The 20,304-nt window shown below is 38.7% G+C and overlaps 1 protein-coding gene across 1 annotated transcript in view; it reads right to left on the bottom strand.

Moving 5' to 3' along the window:
* Window positions 1-7,913: 7,913 nt before the first annotated feature.
* LOC144454877 (uncharacterized) overlaps window positions 7,914-20,304 on the bottom strand; it is a 40,796-nt gene continuing 28,405 nt past the window's right edge. The window contains 6 exon segments of the mRNA XM_078147668.1: window positions 7,914-7,991; window positions 8,054-8,235; window positions 8,612-8,734; window positions 12,932-13,078; window positions 13,949-14,116; window positions 17,562-17,723. Of these exon segments, the coding sequence (XP_078003794.1) occupies window positions 7,914-7,991; window positions 8,054-8,235; window positions 8,612-8,734; window positions 12,932-13,078; window positions 13,949-14,116; window positions 17,562-17,723 (860 nt within the window).

Below are 20,304 nucleotides of genomic sequence, written 5' to 3'. Positions count from 1 at the left end.
TTATTAAAAAACGTGAAAATGTATTTGACTCACTCAAGTTATACTATGCAAAAACAAATAGCCTGATAGGATGTCCCATCCTTTTGGATTTCTTGAACTCCATATTTCCAAACTAGTGAAATGGAAAAGTACAATTCTTTCAGTGATTGTGGTGGATGAGAATGTGAACGAGAGACTGTATCATATCTACAGCCTTAGACTATGGTATCATGAATGGTGTGCCAAGATAGAGTATGGCTCTGCCTTCTGGAAGAAGTAGCTGATGGGAAACACTCATCTTCATATCCATAATACCCAGTGCAGTGTCTTACCTATAGTAAGTGCTTAATGTTTATTGAATTCATTTCACTATGAAGCTTTCAATTTCTTTTCTCAATGAGGAAAGAAAGTCTGACTTGTCACTTGCCCTTTCCATGGAATAGGAAATCATCAGAGATGAACAAGCAGAGATATTTAGCTCGTTTCTCCTGTTCTTGTCGTGTTCAACAACTAGTTATTTCAATAACTGATATTTCCTTTTGTTTTTATTTGGGAAGAAAATTCTGCCTTGCAAATGACTGTTGGAGTCATTTTTATTGGTCCAGAATAACCGGAAACAGTTCACATATCATTGTTTGCAGGTCTACATTTCACTCATAAGAAGACCAATAGAGTATCTTCTAAAGAGAGGCTAGAATGAACCTATCTCTCTGTCTTGTAGAGGTGGGCGACTACGGCTATAGAAGATGGCATTATACTGCCAGATTCAGCTGATGTGTTGGTTAGCTACAATGAACTGCTTCTCTTTTCCCCACCCCACCTTCTCCTCCCTTTATTTTTATTATTTGTTGCAAGGGATGACTTGCTGGGGGTTGGGGGAAGGAGACAGAGGGAGTGGATATATTCAGAAGGGAAAGTGATGTAAAAATAAAAGATATCAATTAAACTTTTTTAAATTAAGAAGAGGATGGAATGGAAAAAATTGGTTTTAAATAACGTGTGTGTGTGTGTGTGTGCGCGTGTGTGCGTGTGTGTGTTACCTGATAAGCCTGGAACCCCCGGCCATCTAGATTCTCCTTTTTCACCAGGAGGGCCAGCACAACCTGGGTCCCCTTGGGATCCTGGGAGTCCTGTCAGTCCTGGGAAACCTGTGGGACAAGGACATCATTAATTCTAAGTACACAGAGGGGAAAGTGATAGAATAATCACCCTTACATTAGACCAGAGGCTCTTAAATACTTTTTGGGACATCGATGCTTTTGACAATCTAGTGAAGCCTATGGACTCTTTCTCAGAATAATGGTTTTAGATAACTGAAAGAAATGCTAAATCGAAGTTAAAGGTTAGTGAAAATAAAGATGAAAATTTTTTTCCCCATTACGTTCAAGGACCTTTTAAAATCTCTCCCAGGTTAAGATCCCTTGTACTAGACCATTCTCAGAAACTGACATTTGTTGTTTTTTTTTTCCTGAAAGTGGCAATGTTATTAACAAAATGAAAAGAGAGTTCTTTTGGACAGCAGTTGAAAACGTGAGGGGGAGGTGCAGAGAATTATTAACCCTAGTTTAAATTTGGAAAACCCAAATGTCTTGTAAAAAAAATTCTGATTGTAGCAAGATTAGCTTATTTTTTTCTACTGTCTGGAGGAGAAAACACCTTGCACCTTTTCCCTGCTCAACGTGCAAGAAAAAGTCTTGATGTGGACACCATAGAGCTCCTAAAGGATTCTATTATATTCTTTTTCTGTTCAAAAGTTCTTAGATATGAATAAGGAAAAGTAGAACAATTTAATTCATCTTATTATTTGCCTTAGGAAACAGCATAATTAATTTCTGCAAAAGCAATCCATTCAAAATCACATTATTGACTTAGCTATGGGAGATGATTGCTTGGCTACAAAGAAGTCTTAAATATTTTTTAAGCTCTTCCTTGTCACCTTGTTCTTTTTCTAAGATTCATGTTTCCTTTAATCCCCCTGTTGACAACATTAGCAGCAGACAGGAAGAAGGGAATCGATCACTTTTTTGCTAGTACCTTTGAAAGTACTGAAAATGCTCGTATAGGCATGAATCGGTATATTTTGCAGGCCCAAGGTATCATATATTGTTAAGGCAACGTAGTCAGAATAGATATGTAATGGCCGCTTGTTCAGAAACAGGTGAATATTTTCCCCTAAGCAACAGGCGAGCTACCTGTCTGTCCTTTCAGTCCAAGAAGGCCTTGAGATCCTTTTATGCCCATCAATCCTGTGAAACCTTGGTCTCCAGGTGTGCCTTTTTCTCCAGTGAAGCCCTTCTCACCTGCAACAAGAGATTCTCTTTAAATAAGTGCTTGCATTCCTTGTGAGCTGGGTCAGTGGGAGAGGGGAACTGGATGGTAGACAGGCAGGCCTGCTTCTGCACTTTTATTTTCTGACACAGGTTTTTGAATGTTTTGGTGAGTGGCTAGTTTAAAAGTACAACAATTATCTTTTACATCTTTTGAGAACTTAAAAAAAACCTTTCTCACTTTACTTTTTTAATTAACATGCATTTACTTTTCTTCCCTTCCCACCTGACCCAGTAATTTAAGAGAAAAAAAGAAATACGAAGACCTCATGACAAATATTCATAATCAAGCAAAAACAAATTCTCACATTGTTCCTGTACAAAAATATATAAAGGTTGTATTTGTTAGAGAGAAGCAGCATGCTGCAATAGATACAGGGCCAAGAAATCCTGGGTTCAAATTCTGCCTCTGACAAATATGAATTGAGAGAACCAGGGCAAGTTACTTAATCTCTCAGTGTCCTAGGCCATTCACTAAGATTTTTTTTTCTTTCTGATGAGGCAATTGGATTTAACTGATTTGCCTAGACTCACACAGCTAGTAAGTGTTATGTGTCTGAGGCTGGATTTGAACTCAGGTCCTCCTGAATCCAGGGCTGATGCGCTACCCACTGCACCACCTAGCTCCCCCCATTCTCTAAGGTTAAAAGTTAAAAATGAACAACCAGTCCTCCACAGCTGAGATGCTTTTCCTCCTTATTTCTGCCTCCTCGATCATCTAGCTTGTTTCAAGACTCAGTTGAAATTTCCCCTTCCGCAAGACACCTTTGCCAGTTCCCTATTTCCCCTTCCATCACCCCTCTTCTCCACTGCCATTTGTGGTGTCCTTATGAGATTATCTTCCATTTACACTGTAGATATCTTGTATGTAGATAGTTATCTGCATGTTGTCTTCACTAGAACGTGAGATCTTTGAGGGCAGAGACTTTGTTTTTCTTTTTTAATCCCCAGCACTTGGTTCAACAAATGCATGGTGATTCTTAGTCTGTATCAGTGAAGGGGCTTTCCTCACTCGGAAGTACCTACAGAAAAGGTGTAGGTGGTGGCCAAGTGAAGAGAGTACTGGGCCTAATGTTAGGTGGACACATTTTTGTGAGTTCAAATCTGGCCTCAGACACTTACTAGTAATGTGACTCTGGGCAAGTCACTTAACTTTGTTTGCTTCAGTTTCCTCGTCTATAAAATGAGCTGGAGAAGGAATGGCAAATCACTCCCGAAAGGGGGTCATGAAGAGTCGGACATGACTGAAATAACTCAACAACAACAACACACAACTGGAATTCCTCCAGTTCCAGACCACTCCTCTAAGCTCTCCCCTGCCACTAAAATTACAGGCAGAAAAATAGACATCAATTTCTAATGACATACTCCTACCTTCAATTTATTTTTATGGTTTGTCTTTCTTCCCTCTCCCCACATTTGTGAAAACAGCCAAACTGTTGAGTATTCTGGTTCATTCAAGTAAATCTTATCACATTATCCTTATGTCCTCCTCTGCATGCCTTACAAAGCACTTTTTAAAAGAACTTCCTTAAGGTCAAGAGAGACCCCTTCAGTATTCAGAAGAAAATGCTATGAATGTCAGCACTTTGGGAAAACTACTTGGGAAAGTTTGCTTCTTTCTTATTGAGTTTTACAATATTTAGAATTTGCTACAAACAATATTTTTCATTTTTAATCTATTATTGAAAGCTGTTTTATTTTTCTCCTTGCAGACATTATGATTGGCCCAAGCTGTTGCTAAGGACAGTCCTTCACTCTCCATGTTCAATCCTTCACTGTTTTCTTTATGTCTAGCCAATCATTGGATTAAAAAAAATTCACTTCAGTCTCTTTATTTCTTAGCCTTTGCCATGTTTATATGACTCATCTGTCAGAGGAGATAAAGTCATCTCAAGAGAGCAAGTTAAAGAATAATTACCAATCTGTAGAGGCAGAGGAAATTTCCCCACTGGGAATTCCCTACACCATTGAAAGCACAAGGACCAATCTGGGTCTGTCCTTCCCTCTCATGTACTCTGAGCTCCAGATATTATAACCCCTGCTTTTCTGTCTCCATGACTTTGTTCATACTGTTCCCTATACTTAGAATAGCCACTTCTATTACCTCTCCCACCCCTGTTTCAGTCAATCAATGAATCAATGAATCAATCAGTCAATAAAGAAAAATTCACTTAGCTCCTGTCACCTGTTATATAGAATACTGTTCTTGGCTGTGATGATACAAAGACAAAAAATTAAAGTCTCTTCATGGAGCTACACACACACACACACACACACACACACACACACACACACACACACACACATATCTATATGGTAGTAATTGCAAGTGGGAGGGTAAGAGGTGGAGATATCTGGAAAGGCCTCCTGTAGGAAGTAGGTATTTGAGCTAACCTTTGAAAGAAACTAGAACTCTTCATTCTGTTGATATTCTATCCATTCTTCAAAGCCCAGATCAAATACCACTTCCTCCCTAAAGCTATCCCTGATCCCTGCAGCTGGAAATAATGCCCTTTCCTTTGCTCTGTATATATCTCTTCAGCATTTATCATACAGTATGGTATTTATCCATGCACATTTCATTTGTTAGTAGCAAATAATAAGCTTTGTAGTCTATTAAGGGCTCGGCTTTCTGCCTCAAATTTTTCAAATCTTCCCCAGAACCTAGTACATGCACTGCATACAGCAGGTGCTTCATAAATATTTATTGTGTGAATGGAGGAGCGAGTGAATATAAGTTTTTTGATGTTTTTTGATGATGTTCAGATTTAAAATAAAATACGTATCTGCAAGTCCAGATTTGCCCAGTTCTCCCTTCAATCCTGGCCTTCCTGTTAAGTTTATAGTGTCTCCCTTATCACCTGTTATATACATAAAGGATTACAAATAAGACTGGCTTCGATCTATTTAGTTTAAATTTATATATGCTTTTTTCCAAATATATCTAGAAGAACACTCACCAGTATCTCCTATACTTCCAGTCTCACCAAAAAGACCTTCTCGTCCAGGCATACCCTTGTCACCTTAGGAAAAGATTACATATGGAGCTTTCTTAAAACACAGTAAATAGAATGACAATATCACTTTGATCCCTCTGTTATTAAAATGCTCAGTGTACCACCAAAACCCAAAGCCTTGTGATCACAGAAATGATTACTTGGCAGTAGAAGCTTATGAAAGACTTCAACTTAACTTGGGGAAGGGATGATGGTGGTATGTTCATCTTCGAGAAGATAAACATGAACTAGGTGAAATGATTTTTATCACTATGAAAGTAATTCTATACAATTTTTATGTAAAACATTTTTACCTTTGAATATAAATTTTTTCCAGCAAAATGTCTAATGCCAACAATGAGGGGAAAATGACTAGCTGAACCAGCTAAGGAATAAACTTTGTGATTGCACATGAGCTAATGTGGACAGTCAGTTTCAGACTTCTATGTCTAATTGGGCTTCTTTCTTTCAAGTAGAGAGAATGGGCACTACTTGCCTTGTTTCAGGTGGTAAATACTTTGCAAATGACAGTATTTCCTTCAAGGAGACTCTCTTAGACAACCTATTAGCCCCTATTAGGAAGGCTTACCTTGTGCTCTCAAATCACTAATATTTTATCCTTTAGTGAAAGGTACAGAAAGGAGAAATAGAGAAAACCACTTTCACAATGGCATGTAGAAACCTCATGATTTCTTTTTCTCTCTTCTCTTCCCCACCTAGCCTAGAGACTACTAGGTGGCTCAATGGATAGAGTACTGGGTCTGGAGTCAGGAAGATCCAAGTTCAAATCCAACCTCAAGTACCTCCTAGTTGTGTGATCCTCGGCAAGTCACTTAACCTCTTTCTGCCTCAGTTTCTTCAATTGGAAAAAGGGAATAATAATAGAGCTCTTTCCCAAGGTTGTTGTGAGAATCAAAGGAGCTAATATTTGTGAATTACTTAGATAATCTCGCATGTATTGTTGAATTGTGTCCAACTCTTTGTGACCCCATTTGGGTTTTCTTGGCAAAGATACTGGAATGGTTTGCCATTTCCTTCTCCAGCTCATTTTACAGATGAGGAAACTGAGACAAATAGGGTTAAGTGACTTGCCCAGGATCACATAGCTAGTAAGTGTCTGAGACAAGGTTTGAACTCAGGAAGACTCATCTTCCTGACTCCAGGCTCAGCATTCCATCCACTGCACCATCCAGCTCCCCTGCCTGGCACACAGTAGGCACTTAACAAATGCTTATTCATTTCCCTTGTTCCCTTTCTATCTTGATATCTGCCTTTATTTTCTCTCTGCTTCCACTCCAACCCATTTTTAAATCATCAGTGTCTGAACCAGTCACAGGACTGATAGTAATAAGATTGTTGTGGAAGTATTTTTCCCCCTTTCACTCAGGGACTGATGGTTATATCTGAGGCCTTAGGAAAATGATGAGAGAAAAGAAAAAAAAATCAGGGGATCTTGAAGACTGGATGTACACCAAAGAGGGATGAACAGATAGGAGAGATAGGGCCTCATTGGTGAGAGCTGGCAATAAGGTTGCAATATGAGTCACTCCTCAAATGTGCTAGATTTTTCTGTTAGGTTCAACAGTAACATGCAAGCCCACTGCTCAATGTCGTGAAGTGAGAGGACCTTTACATAAAAGTGGGTCATCCTGTTCCAGATGATTTTTAAGTAATGAAGTGGCATGGGGTCCATAACAATTTTGACTTCAAGAAGTCTTAGGGGTCCTTAATGATTACAAAAGCATTGTATTCTCCCACTGCCTAATGAAGTTATCAGATCCCTGTTCACACACCAGCCAATCTTATTCTGAAGTGCTTTAGTCAATAAAACCACATGAACAGGACCTGGCTGTGATGTAGACACGCTGACATCTAAATCACTTTCAGATGCTGGCACAAGTAAACCATTTTCTGATTCTTATTAATGAGTTTATTGAAGACAAATGCCTTTGATCCAAAACTTCTCATTTTTATGATTTCTATCTTAATGAACTCAGAATAGGTCAGGGCTGGGCCAAAAGACTTTACCAACAAGGAATGAGATCTTGTTATTAAGGACAAATTCAAAGTTAAGCCTGGACCAGTACTGAGCAAATTTGCCTCTCTCCTTTCTTTGCAGAAGCCGGACACTGTGGGCATGGAGCACTGCAGATTCCATTAGACTCACTGAAGTTGGTTGGTTTTGCTGACCTGATTTTCCCTTACATTAAAAAACAAAACAAAACAAAACAAAAACACCTTTGATACAGAGGATAGCTTAGTTGGGAGTGAAGTGGGACTGAAATGAAGGTGATATAGAACTCAAATGATATAAAAAAAATTAAAAATAAAGCAGGGTTAACAAGAAAAAAATAAAAATAAAATTAAAGACTGTTATTATAGTTTTTTTTTTAAAGTACAGGACCAGGTGTGGTGATGTAAGCCTATGAGATCCTTGCTCCTAGAGAGGCTAAGGTTGATAAATCATTTAAGACTGGGATCTAAACTAGTATGGTTAAGGTGATCAAGTGTCTATAGAAAATCTGGCACCAAAATGGTGAGCCCCTGAGAGCAGGAGGTCTATTAGGCTTTCTTCCACTCCAAGTCAGAAACAGAGTGGGTAGATGCTTCAATGGTGTTTCAACTGTACTGTTGGCCCATGAATGGCCTCTGCACTTCTGTCCTGGTGAAGGTAGGGAGATCCAGTCTTGAAAAATGAAAAATAAAAAATAAATCCCACAAAGAAATAAATGAAGGATATTGACTTACCCTAATACCTACAAATCCAGGAAAGCCTCTAATACCAGGAGAACCAGTTATTCCAGGGAATCCTTGCAAACCAGGCACTCCAGGAACACCAATTTCACCTTTGGCCCCTTTGATGTAACCAGGCACCCCAGGTAACCCAGGAATTCCTGCCTGTCCAGGAATGCCTGGCATTCCTTGTCCACCTACAAGAAGACTTCAATGTAAAACTCTGGTGACAATGAGAGTGGTGCTCTTGGAAAGCTTTCAACTTGACAGTACAGTTCTCTTGTTGGAGAATGACAAGCAGAAAATGGGAAACTGAACCTGCTTAACAGTGAAATCAAATTGAAGATGTCAGGAGGAAAAAACCCCAGAGAACTTAAATATAGTTATGAAACAAGAGTACTTTTCTAACAGAGATTGAGCATTGCATCTTCTATGGCAAAAATAAAACAAAACTGTCTATTTTGATATCCCTTGCTTAAGGGACAAAGGAAAAGTAGCAGAGGAAATGAATTTTTTCCTTGGCCTTAAACGCACAGAGGAGAAGCTAGCTTCATGATGCTGACAGCACCTTACCTTTTGTGCCCCAATATCCTTTCCCACCAACAGGTCCTTCATCTCCTTTCTCCCCTTTGAAGTCTTTCATTCCTGGCAGGAATTTTGGAGGTGCTCCTGGTGGCCCTGGCTCTCCACGGCTACCTTAATATGAACAGAACACAGACATTTTTGGATGCCTCTGAACTATGATAAAGGAACAAAGGTGGGTACACACTCTAAAACCTTCTCCTGCTCACCTTCAAAGGCACTAAGTCTTGGGAGGCTATGAACTACTGGGCTGGTGTGCTGCCTGCCCTCTCACCAAAGCTTAAATAACTATAAGGTAAGTTATAACAAACCTTCCAGCACTAAAACTCTATTACTCCCATGCTGAAAGGCTTTTCATACAAAAGATGACTTAGGCTACTATTGTAGGCAGAAATGGTCTGTGGATATATACAGTGGACTTTGGCTACTCATATTGAACTGAGAATGCTTGTCATCTTTGCCACGAACCGTACGGCATATAAGAAAGTGGGCAATGAAAACATTCATCTAGGGGTGTACAGAGAAATGTTTAACAATCAGCTCACTGAAAAAAATGCATTTATGATACAGTGTACTTTTGAGTTAAATTTCCATCATTAACATTTTTTACACTACTTTCTTAAGTCTAGACAATCAAGAAAACAACAAATCAAGCCCTGATTTGTGGAATTTGCTTACTTCCAAGGTGTAAATCTTCACACTGAAAATTTAACACTTAGCTCTCAATAGCCAGTAGGTACTGGATCCAGTATACTCCTACATTCAACTCAGTTATTAAGCACCTACTCTCTGCAAGGCATCATGCTAAGTGTTGTAGATACAAACACAAGAACAACAACAAAAACAGTGCTTGCTCTTGAGTTTAATATTCTCTACTACATTGTAGGAAAGTTTTAGAGTGATGGCTGGGACTGAATTCCAGTGTGTTGGCCTGGCCCTGATGTTATACAGTACCTATATAATTCAGTACTAAAAAATACGCACTCAGCCCATAAGGACTTCAAGATTGAACGCAGGGGTTCATAGCCTTTTTTCTGTCATGGAATTCTTTGGCAGTCTGGTGAGATAAATGGACTTTTTTTTTTTACAAATTAAATTTTATTTTTCTTTCCCCCCTTACTGCATTAATAATACAAAGGAAAAAAAAACCAGAATTTTTGTACAAATATGCATAACTAAGCAAAACAAATTCCCATATTGATCAGGTCCGGAAACTATATGTCACATTTTGCACCCTGAATACTGTTTTTCTGTAACAGGGTGGAAAGCGTCTTTCATCATCAGTCTATTGGAATCATATTTGCTCATTGCATTGATCAGAATTTTTAAGTTTTTCAATCTTGTTTTTACAGCATTGTTGTTATTGTAGAAATTGTTCTTGTTCTGCTCTCCATCAGTTCACATATGTCTTCCTAGGTTTCTTGAAACCATGTTTTTTGTCATTTCTTAAAATACAATGATGTTCCATTCCATTCATTCATATCAGGGAAGTATGCTTAGTCAAGCATGGGAAGTCTCAGTGTTGGAAGATGCAGGAATTGAGAAAACCACGTGAGAATAAATTTAATCAGTTCGATCAAAGGAACTGGGAAGGGGCTGCACCAGAGACCACGGTAACATAAGTTGGCACAGACTTAAGGGGAACTACAAAGTCCAAAGTGAGCAGCTTTGGTTAGGGTTAATGTGCTTATCACTGGATGACCTCAACAAGGATAATGACATAGTTGGAGTAAAAGGAATGATCGGTTTGGCAGAGAACTATATAGTGTTTGAGCTAAATGATTGGGACTGAAAAGAGGAGCAGCTAGGGGTGGAGGGCAGCTGGGTATAGAAAACAAAAGGCATAACAGAGGCTGCTTCTAAATTAATTTACAAAAGTGGAAGGAGGCACAGAGGGAAGAGAGGCAGCTACATTGTGAGACAAAGTGATGCTCCAAACTACACCTTGTAGCCAGCCTCTTATGACCACCATTAAATATTGATAAGTACTCTTAGTGAACAGCTAAATGCTACAGAAAAATTTAAAAGGTCAACACGATCCAAACCTGCCAGAAGCCAACTGTGTAATTCAACAGTGCACTTGTGTAATAACAAAGGGTAAGGGAGCCTTCACCTGAGGTTGGCCATATTATCATACATGTGCCATTGTGCCTATTGATTGTGTGTGTGTGTGTGTGTGTGTGTGTGTGTGTGTGTGTGTATTTATTTGTGCTACTTTCTTCCTTCAACAATTAGGTTTGGTAGGGGAAGTGTCTTTATATCCATTTAACGGTGATGAGTCACTGAGATTTCAACTATTTTGGGATGAGTGAGCTGAACAGGACAAGAAAGTGTGCTCTCTTAGCATGAGAAGGGCTTCCAAGAACTGAGTCAATTGAAAGAGATACTTTGGAAGAAGGAAGCTGTGGGTAAGTCATCAGTGAATTATGTAATAAGGTCTTGATAGATTAACTTTCAAATGCACTCAGTTGATGTTTTAGTAGGAGAGGAATTCCTAACTCTGGAAACTGGCAAATCTAGCCTAAACTATTTATATATAACTCAATTTTAAAACTATATTCAAGATAGTTGCTTGGAACATAGCAGTTTACCACAAAAATTGTTTGGAAATATGCATGGTGAATGAAGTGAGCAGAATCTGGAGAATGATTTGTACAATGAATATAATAATACAAAGGAAAACAATTTTGAAATATTTAAGAACTTTGATCAATGAAATGACCAATCATGACTCCAGAAAGCTAGTGAGGCATGATTCTCACTTCTTGGAAGAGAAGTGATGGACTAAAGATACAGAATGAGACGTACATTTTCAGACACAGCCAATGTGTGAATCTGTTTTGTTTGACCACACTTATTTATTATCAGGAGGGCTTCTACTTGCAGAAGAAGAAGAATTGTAGGAGGAGAGTGGGCATGAAGTGATTGTGATGCAGAAAAAAAAAGAAAAAGAAAAGAGTCAATGGAACATTAAAAAATACACAGAAGGAAAGTGACAGAGGCAAACGACTTTTATTAATATTGGGCTAAACTGAATATAAACAAAAAATGAACTACATAATTGGAGTTTACAATTTCACATACATATCTTCAAAGGTTCAAATTTTTTGATGTTTAGTTTTATAATAAAAAAGAGAGACATACATTTTATTTATTTTAAACCCTAAAACTTCCCTGAGAGCTTTGGTCTCAAATTCTGGTTCTGCCACCTGAGTGACCATGAGTAAGTCACTTAATGTTCTGAGACTCAGTTTCATATTTGTAAAATGAGAGGGTACATAGCTGTTCTGTAGGAGCCCTTCTACCTCTAAGTATTTAATACTATGAGTCTTAAAAATAGCCTAGGCTAGACTCAACATTTTGTCATAGATTTGTGAGTCTCATTTTAAATTTTGGAAAATTGTTGTTTGTAGTTGCTACTGTGGTACATTCTTAACGATACAGTTTGAATGAAGTTATTAATATGCTGCTTATTAATGATGAAATGAACAAGGTCCTAAACATTTGAGTGCTCTCAGTCTTCCCTTTAATTCCTTAAATGCCACTGTATGGGCTTAATAATTGTTTTTTGAATTTAATTGTTAAATTGGGTCTTTGAGACAGATTCATTCTAATACTGATATATCCTTTTCTCTATTCATATCAAGTACTCCTAGCAGAAATGTTTCCCTATTCTTTTAGTCAAACTGTGTTTCTTTGCTCCTACAAATTTTTGCTTATAGTTCACCTTAGAAATTGATCTCATGTGGTTCCTTTAGGTTACTATAACCACCCTAGCAATTTCTGTTAACGCTTATAGAAATATCTATATCTCTCTACATGTGTATATACATAAGCACACTACGTATATACTCATATTCATACATATATAATCTTTAACTACAGTGGATTAAATATGGTTTTTACATTTAAATCATTTGTACTTTTACATGCTTTTCTTCAGCTTATATGCTTTCTTAATTTGACTGTCTTTTTTTTTTTGTTAAGGCGATTGGGGTTAAGTGACTTGGCCAGGGTCACACAGCTAATAAGTGTCAAGTGTTTGGTCTGAGGCCGGATTTGAACTCAGGTTCTCCTGACTTCAGGGCCAGTGCTGTATCCACTACACCATCTAGCTGCCCTCTGTAAGTATATTGAGGACAGGGACTATGTCTTCTCTTTTTTTTGGGGCGGGGTGTAACTCATTGGAGTCACTAGTAGTAGTCTGCATGTGTTGAGTGCACAAAAAACAATGATTCTGGTTCATTGTGAATATCATACCATGCCACTGTGAAAGAAACATAACATTGGTTTGACAATAAGTTGACATACCTTTCAAGCCTGGTTCACCAGTTAGACCTTTCAAACCAGGAATTCCAAAATCGCCAACCTCTCCTTTATATCCAATGATTCCTGGTCTTCCTTTGATACCCAACATGCCTTTGAAACCTTCCATACCAGGAGACCCTTTGAAACCCTGGTGAAAAGAATTGAAGTGCTGGGTTAGTCAATACTAAATGGTCAGTCAATACAAAATTCCAAGAGGTCCTAATGAAGATAACCTTTCAAATCATAGGAGAATTATGCATCATTTCCATCTTATAAGCAGTGGGAGTTTGTTTATGAAGAACTCAAGTCTTTGCTCTAACAAAATTCTAATTTTCTTCCTTTCTTTCTCTTTTTTTTTGGGGGGGGGTAGCTTTCTTTATTTACCAACTTGTAGTGAGGAGGTACATGTCTAGTTGCAACCAGAGTAGCCACAGAGGAAAGAAATACTTTTACGCAAAATTAACATAAACTTATAGGCCAGCCAGGAGATAATGAAGAGCTGACGGTAGAAATTAATGGAACATCAACAATACGCCACTCACAGAACTGAGAAGTGGAAAGAAAGAATTACCATTATACCGTCATTGAATTGTTCAAGGGACAAATGTGCTCTGATTCCACATGAAATGTCTGTTTACACGTAAATATCTTTAGAGTAGAAAAGTCCATTTTCCTGTATTTTATTTCTATATTTACTAAATTACTTTCTGACCAGTAATTCAGTCTCCTGAAAAGAAACAGGAAGAAAGTGCCCAATGTCCACAAGCAATTACTCTCAATTCTTGGGTCAGGTATACCTCTGCTGCAAATTTTAAAACTGGCATGTGGTAAAAAGCAGTCTTTGAGGGGTATTAAGTAATAGTAGATGACTCCCTCAGGACTTCAGACCTACTGACCTGACAGAGCAAGACTCTGGGTTGGTGGTGAGCCCACCAAGATTCAATAGCCCTAAGACCTGGTTTGTCTAAATCATCATCCTTATAAATGTTATTCTAGTAAATATATCCTTGGAGGTACCTTTTGTTCCTGGGATGCCAGGCATTCCAGGTATCCCCTGAAATCCAGGTTCTCCTCTTCTGCCTTGCTCTCCTATAAAACCAGTATCACCTCTGTCACCATCCAGACCTTTCATCTCCACAGGGCCAGGGACGCCTACATCACCTCGATCTCCTCTATCACCAGGTAGACCTATAAAAAAAGGGAAATTAAAAAGAAGACTACAAAAATATATTCACAGAGAGCAAAATGCTTTTATGATGATCTTCATGGAACTAGCTAAACATTTTCCAATCTAATTCAAAACAAGTTGTTATGAATGGCTTGCTGTGTGTGCAAGTCATATGCTAGATGTAGAAGAATCTATAAGATGATTTACACACACACACACACACACACACACACACACACACACACACACACACACCCTGCCATTAAGGAACTTACTGATAGTGGCTCCAGGAGAGAGAAAAGGTTTTGTACACAAATTACAATAAATAAGAACGTAATAAGGGAATGGGAAAAGCAAAAGAGTTAGGGATGAGGGTTTTCCAAAGGGAAAACTTCTTAGTAGTAAGATAGGAAACTATGGACATGTTGAGGAAATCTAAAATTAGCATAGAAACCTTCTAAGTTGAAAATTTCTAAGAGAATTTTATACTCACCAGAGGTTAGCAACCCATACTGTGCATGTCAAGATTGGCACGTGAAGTTATTTTGAGTGACGTGGCCAGAGCCAGTCCTGAGACAAAACTATGAAATCGATGAGGTTTATTTTGGGGTATAATTCTACCTCCCTTGTTAGTTTCCTTTCATGTTCTCATGCCACCTCTCCCATGTAGAAATTCAGTTCTCCTACCCTTCCACCCCACATGTAACTTGAAGACTAAAAAGTCTTCAATGATATTATAAATAATTATAGCTCCTCAAGGTAGGGGTTGACATTTATGAATGTGGTGGGGTTGGGGTTGCTGCCTGCTTTACCTGCTAGTCAGGTTAGGTATAGTGGTTCCTCTATGTTGGTAGATGGTACCTTGCCTTCTGGCTGTCTTTCCCCTCCTTCTGACTACCTCATATATGTTAATGGGGGTTAGAGGAGCTCTCCCCTCTGGTTGCCCTGACTTCTGCTTCAGTCCCTTCTCCATTTCTAATGTTATGACCCTGATTATAACCCTTATTTCCTCTCTTGGGAGCTCCGGAGCTGGCTTTCCCTGCCTCTCGTCTCTTTCTATTGCCCTCTCATATCAGAATAATCTTTCTAAAATGTCATGTTGATCATAGACGTTCCCTTCTCAAAAATGTTCAAAAGCTCCCTGTTGCCACCAGAATAAAGTTCAAACTCTTAAAGCTGGATACAACCCCTAACTCTTTCAATCCTGTCATTCATTCTACTCTAAACAGCCTTCTACTCTGGTAAGGCTATTGAGCACTCTTTAAGCATGACTGCTGATTTCTTTGATCTCCCAGTTCCCTTTGACTGGCTTTATCTTTCTTCTCTCTGCTTACCTAAATTCTACTTCTCCTTTAGAGTCTAGCTCAAGTCTGATCACAGATTTTGCACTGGAAGGGACCTCATTTTAACACCGTTTTACAAGGAAGAGGAAATGGAAGTCCAGAAAGATTAGCCGATTTGCTCTGGCCACACAGGCATGATGCTCCGGAGCTGAGATTTGAACCTAGGTACTGTCACTGCAAAGCCAGTGGATCTTCTCATTAATACAGACTTCCTAAATTACTATAGCTCTCAATGACAGCTTCCTTCCCTGAACTCTTGGAATACTTGTTTGGCATTCGTTTGGCTTGTCTCAATGCTGCCTTGCACTATCATTCAACATTTCCTTTGTACATTGGGTGCTAGATTGTGAAAGGATTTTTTTCAGATAAATTTTGTGAACATATTTTTAGTTTTCACTTGCCAAAATTTCCCACTGTACCTTCCTCTTCCTGAAATATAATAAATATAACAACAAAACAAAGGATTATTTAAGAAGAAAAAGAAAAGAGGAATAAGAAGGAAAATCAGCAAAACTATCACTGTATTTTAAAAAATGACAACATGCTCAATGTTTCAGACCCAGGGGCTGCCCTCCTACCTCTGCCAATGAATGGACAGAGGTGTTTTCTCTTATCACTTTATTGGGGTCCAGATTGTTCTTAATAATGTTGCAACATTCCTTTCCAGGTTGTTCTTTTCATTTACGTTGCTGAAATCATTGTGTATGTTCTTTTCTTGGTTCTGCTTATCTCACTTTGCAACAGGGAAGGGCTTTAAATGCAGGCCAACATTGGTTAGAAATAAGAACTTTCACTGCTTAAAAATTGACCAGAATCAGAAAGGATCAACTCTTTTGGTGCAGGAGCCTTCCCAGTTGGATACTTGACCAGAGGACTTTTTGGGGAAACTGATTCCACCATAGTGTGGTCTCCTGTACTCTTATATCTCTGAAGACACACCTATAGGGGACTTTTCCACCTAGAGGCACCAAGAAGCATTTATTTAGAAGAGAGCTTCTTACCTGGGATCCTCAAACTTTAAAAAAAATGACAAATTTATTTCAATATATATATATTTTCCCTTCATAAGCCTGTGTATTCTTTGGGAAAGGAAATGTCAAAACATTCTAGTATCTTTGCCAAGAAAACCCTATGGAGAGAGGTCCATGGAGTCATGAAGAGTTGGATGTGACTGAAACACAGAACAATAGCCAAAAATTTCACGTCCTGCATTTTTTATATCTTTTTTTTTTTTACGCAATTGGGGTTAAGTGACTTGCCCAGAGTCACACAGCTAGTAAGTGTTAAGTTTTTGGTCTGAGGTCACATTTGAACTCAGGCCCTCCTGACTTCATGGCAGGTGCTCTATCCACTGTGCCACCTACCTGCCCCTTATGTTCTGCATTTTAAAAACATTACTCTGAAAAGGGTTTTCCAGGTTGCCAAAAGGGACCATGACCACAAAAATGTTAAGAATCCTTGCTTTAGACCATACCTGCACAACTTGTGGCCCATGGGCCACTTATGGCCCGTGAGCACACCAAAGGATTTTGAGGGGCCCACAAAAAATGCAAAGGATATTTTCCTCTACATTTTTCACGGGCCGCTTGAAATCCTTCAGTGGGCCTCAGGTTGTGCAGTCCTGCTTTAGACTATGTGCTGGGCACAACTAAGTAAAAAGAGTTCCCAGGATTTCATTTTCCATAATGTTAGGTATAGGATTGACGGAGAATCACCCACTGGAAAAAATTCCCTAGACTATACCTTCCCAAGAAGGTTGAATGCTTGGCTTCAGAGTGGTAATGATACCAGAAGAGGATTATGATTGGTGAAATATCTTGAAAAGGGCCAGGTTGAAAAAGTATAGCTGCTAAAGAGGGCAGGAGGGAGGGAAGAATAAGTAGGGATAAGGAGACAAGCTGTGGGTTGTTTTGAGAGTGAGGTATAGAAGAGTCCAGTGGAATGGCATTGCCATGGTATCCTCAAATACAGGAGTCCCAACAAGATCCTGACAACTCCAGATTCAAAGTAAGAGGCATCATAAATCTCCAGCCTGTCCTGAGAAGCCAATGCAGAACTCTAAAAAGCAGACATGTTTGTTTTCTTGGATGAACTAGTGTCCTGAGAGCAGATTGTTACCTACCTGCAAATCTTGAAGGGCCTGGGAGACCTGGTAGTCCTTCTTGGCTTTGAGGTCCTGGAAAACCATGTGTTCCAGGAGGCCCTGGTAGTCCAGGTTGACCTGAAGGACCTGGGAATCCAAGCTGACCCTTCAACCCAGGCATTCCAGACATACCTGGGCTTCCTATAGGAAATCAGAAAAATGGGTTTACATATCAAAACCTGCAAATTATTAATAATAAATTATAATAAATAACAATAACTCATTAATAACAAGCATAATTGTACACAAATACAATGATGTTATAAAAGAAATGGTATAACATATTAATATTATATTTAATATGATATATAACATTAATATAATGATATAATATGTAATTATGTTAATATATACCATATTATTAAATTACTATAAATTATTAATAACAAAATCTTTTTGCCCAATGTTTAACATTTTACCAGATAGAATCAGATTGGTCTCACAGTGGCCATTTGTAGAAGATATGTGACCAAGAATATAATTGCAATCTTACAAATGAGAAAAATGAAGCATGAGGTGAGAATAATATCATGACATAGTGGCTAGAGGGCCAATATTGTAGTCTGGAAAACCTGAGTTCAAGTACTATGTTTGATATGTACCACCTGGGGACTCATGGTACACTTCACTTAACCTCTTAGTGCCTTGAGGAACTCTCAGAGACTCTAAGGTACACTTGTACTTTACAAGTAAACTTGCTTATCTATATTAATGAAGGGAATTTCTACATTGGTTTCCTATACTGGTAAAATCAGAGTTCCAGACCAAAATAAATAAATACATAAAAGTAATTTAAAATGTTAAATTGTGACTTCAGGAGCCTTGTGGTGAAGCATGTTTCCCTTCTCTTAGAGGAGATATGGAATGAAGAAAAGAGATCTGGACACGGCTAATGCACTTATTTGGGGCAGCTGTGTTGCAGCAGATAGAATGCCAGGCCTGAAGTCAGGAAAACTCATCTTCAGGAGTTAAAACCCAGCCTCAGACACTTACTAGCTATGTGACCCTGGGTAAGTTACTTCACACTGTTTGCCTAAGTTTCCTCATCTGTGAAATGAGCTGGAGAAGTAATTGGCAAACCTCTAATACCTCCGCTAAGAAAACCCCAAATGAGCTCACAAAGAGTTGGACATGACTGAAAATGACTGAACAACAACAAATGTATTCATTTTGATTAAGTATATACTTCTTTCTTACAAGGCAGAGTCTTCATACTGGGGTCAAAAGACAGGAGGGGAAGCCACTGGGAAGTCAGAGGGAGAGAACAAAAAAAAAAATAAAAAGAATCGAGGTGATATTGACCAAAAGGACTCCTGGACTGAGAATCTAGCCTCCCTGACACTGAAGCCTGGGCTGGACACGCTGACTCGTGCCTACGCCCAAAGGACAGAAGCTTAAGCAGCTATTTCATGAGTCTATCAGGAGGCTCAGAGGAAATAGTGTACGTAAAATATTTTAGAAGCTTTAATGTGTTACATAAACATGAGTTATTATTACTATTAACATTAGTAGTAATAATAGCATTATGAGCAGAATTCATGTAACTACAGCATACTGTCACCAAGGGCACAGCTCTGCTGCTAAGGGCACCTACTCTTTTATCCTATCCTTTCTCTGTCTTCTAAGTTGATATCTGGGGGGCCATAGGGGAGGAAAAAGAGAATGAATGCTGACAGATTGTTAAATGACTTTTAAAAGTAGGCTGTGCTATGGGCTGTGAAGTCAAGAGGCTAAAACTGATGTCCCCCTGCCTCACAGATATCTGGGTTCCTCTAGAAAACCTGTGGAGTTAAAGACTGATGCACCAGCTTATCCAAGTAACATTTAGAGTTTGGCATAAGTTGAGGGGGCTAAGAAAGAAAGCATAGGCTTTTGAGGAAGATGGGGGTAGTGGTAGTAGAAGACAGCCTCTGGTTTGTAAAAATTTTCTTCTCTGTCTCTGTCCCTCTTTCTCTGTCTCTGTCTCTCTCTGTCTCTCTTCTCTCTCTCTCTCTCTCTCTCTCTCTCTCTCTCACACACACACACACACACACACACACACACACACACACACAGCTCTACAATGAGATGGCCCTGAACCACAGACTGTATCTTTGAAAACTATACCTTTTGATGCTGTTATGCCAGCAGAAAAGTCCATTTAGGTTAGAAATACAAAATAGAGAATGTTTTCCACTTTGCATTTGCTGCTACTATTACTGCTTTTTTATTTAATATCTTAGAAGATAATTTCCTTCCAGTTCTAGATTATGATTCCAAGATCCTCCAAAGGAATATCTCTTAATAGGGATTCAATGGCCTAGCAAAACTAGTAGTTTTGTGAGTGTGCTGGTAAAGCTTGAACAACTGGCTTGGGAAGAGTAAGGCTATATGCACAGTACACCTCTAAGTATAATCTGCATTACTGACATTCTCTCCATCACTTTCTTCATGCTCAAGAAAACAGTAAAAGAAACCCTGATTTGTAGCAGTTACTAATATCTGGGGTGTAAATATTCACACTGAAAATTTTACAATCTGCTCTTGACAGCTGGTTCAAGCTGGTTCACCCAGCACTCTCCTAGCTTTTTTGTAAATATACAACATTGAACTATAACCATCTGTACCTAGGTGCAAAATGGTTAGTGCTGAATCCAAGAGCACATTGTATATGTATGTGTTTGTATACACACAGATGTGTGTGTGTGTATATGTGTATACATATATGCATATGTATGTATGT

Source organism: Phascolarctos cinereus, unplaced genomic scaffold (genome assembly GCF_003287225.1).
Source record: "Phascolarctos cinereus isolate Bilbo 61053 unplaced genomic scaffold, phaCin_HiC Scaffold_7;HRSCAF=346, whole genome shotgun sequence".
NCBI lineage: Eukaryota > Metazoa > Chordata > Mammalia > Diprotodontia > Phascolarctidae > Phascolarctos > Phascolarctos cinereus.
This window is presented reverse-complemented; position numbering and strand designations above follow the sequence as displayed.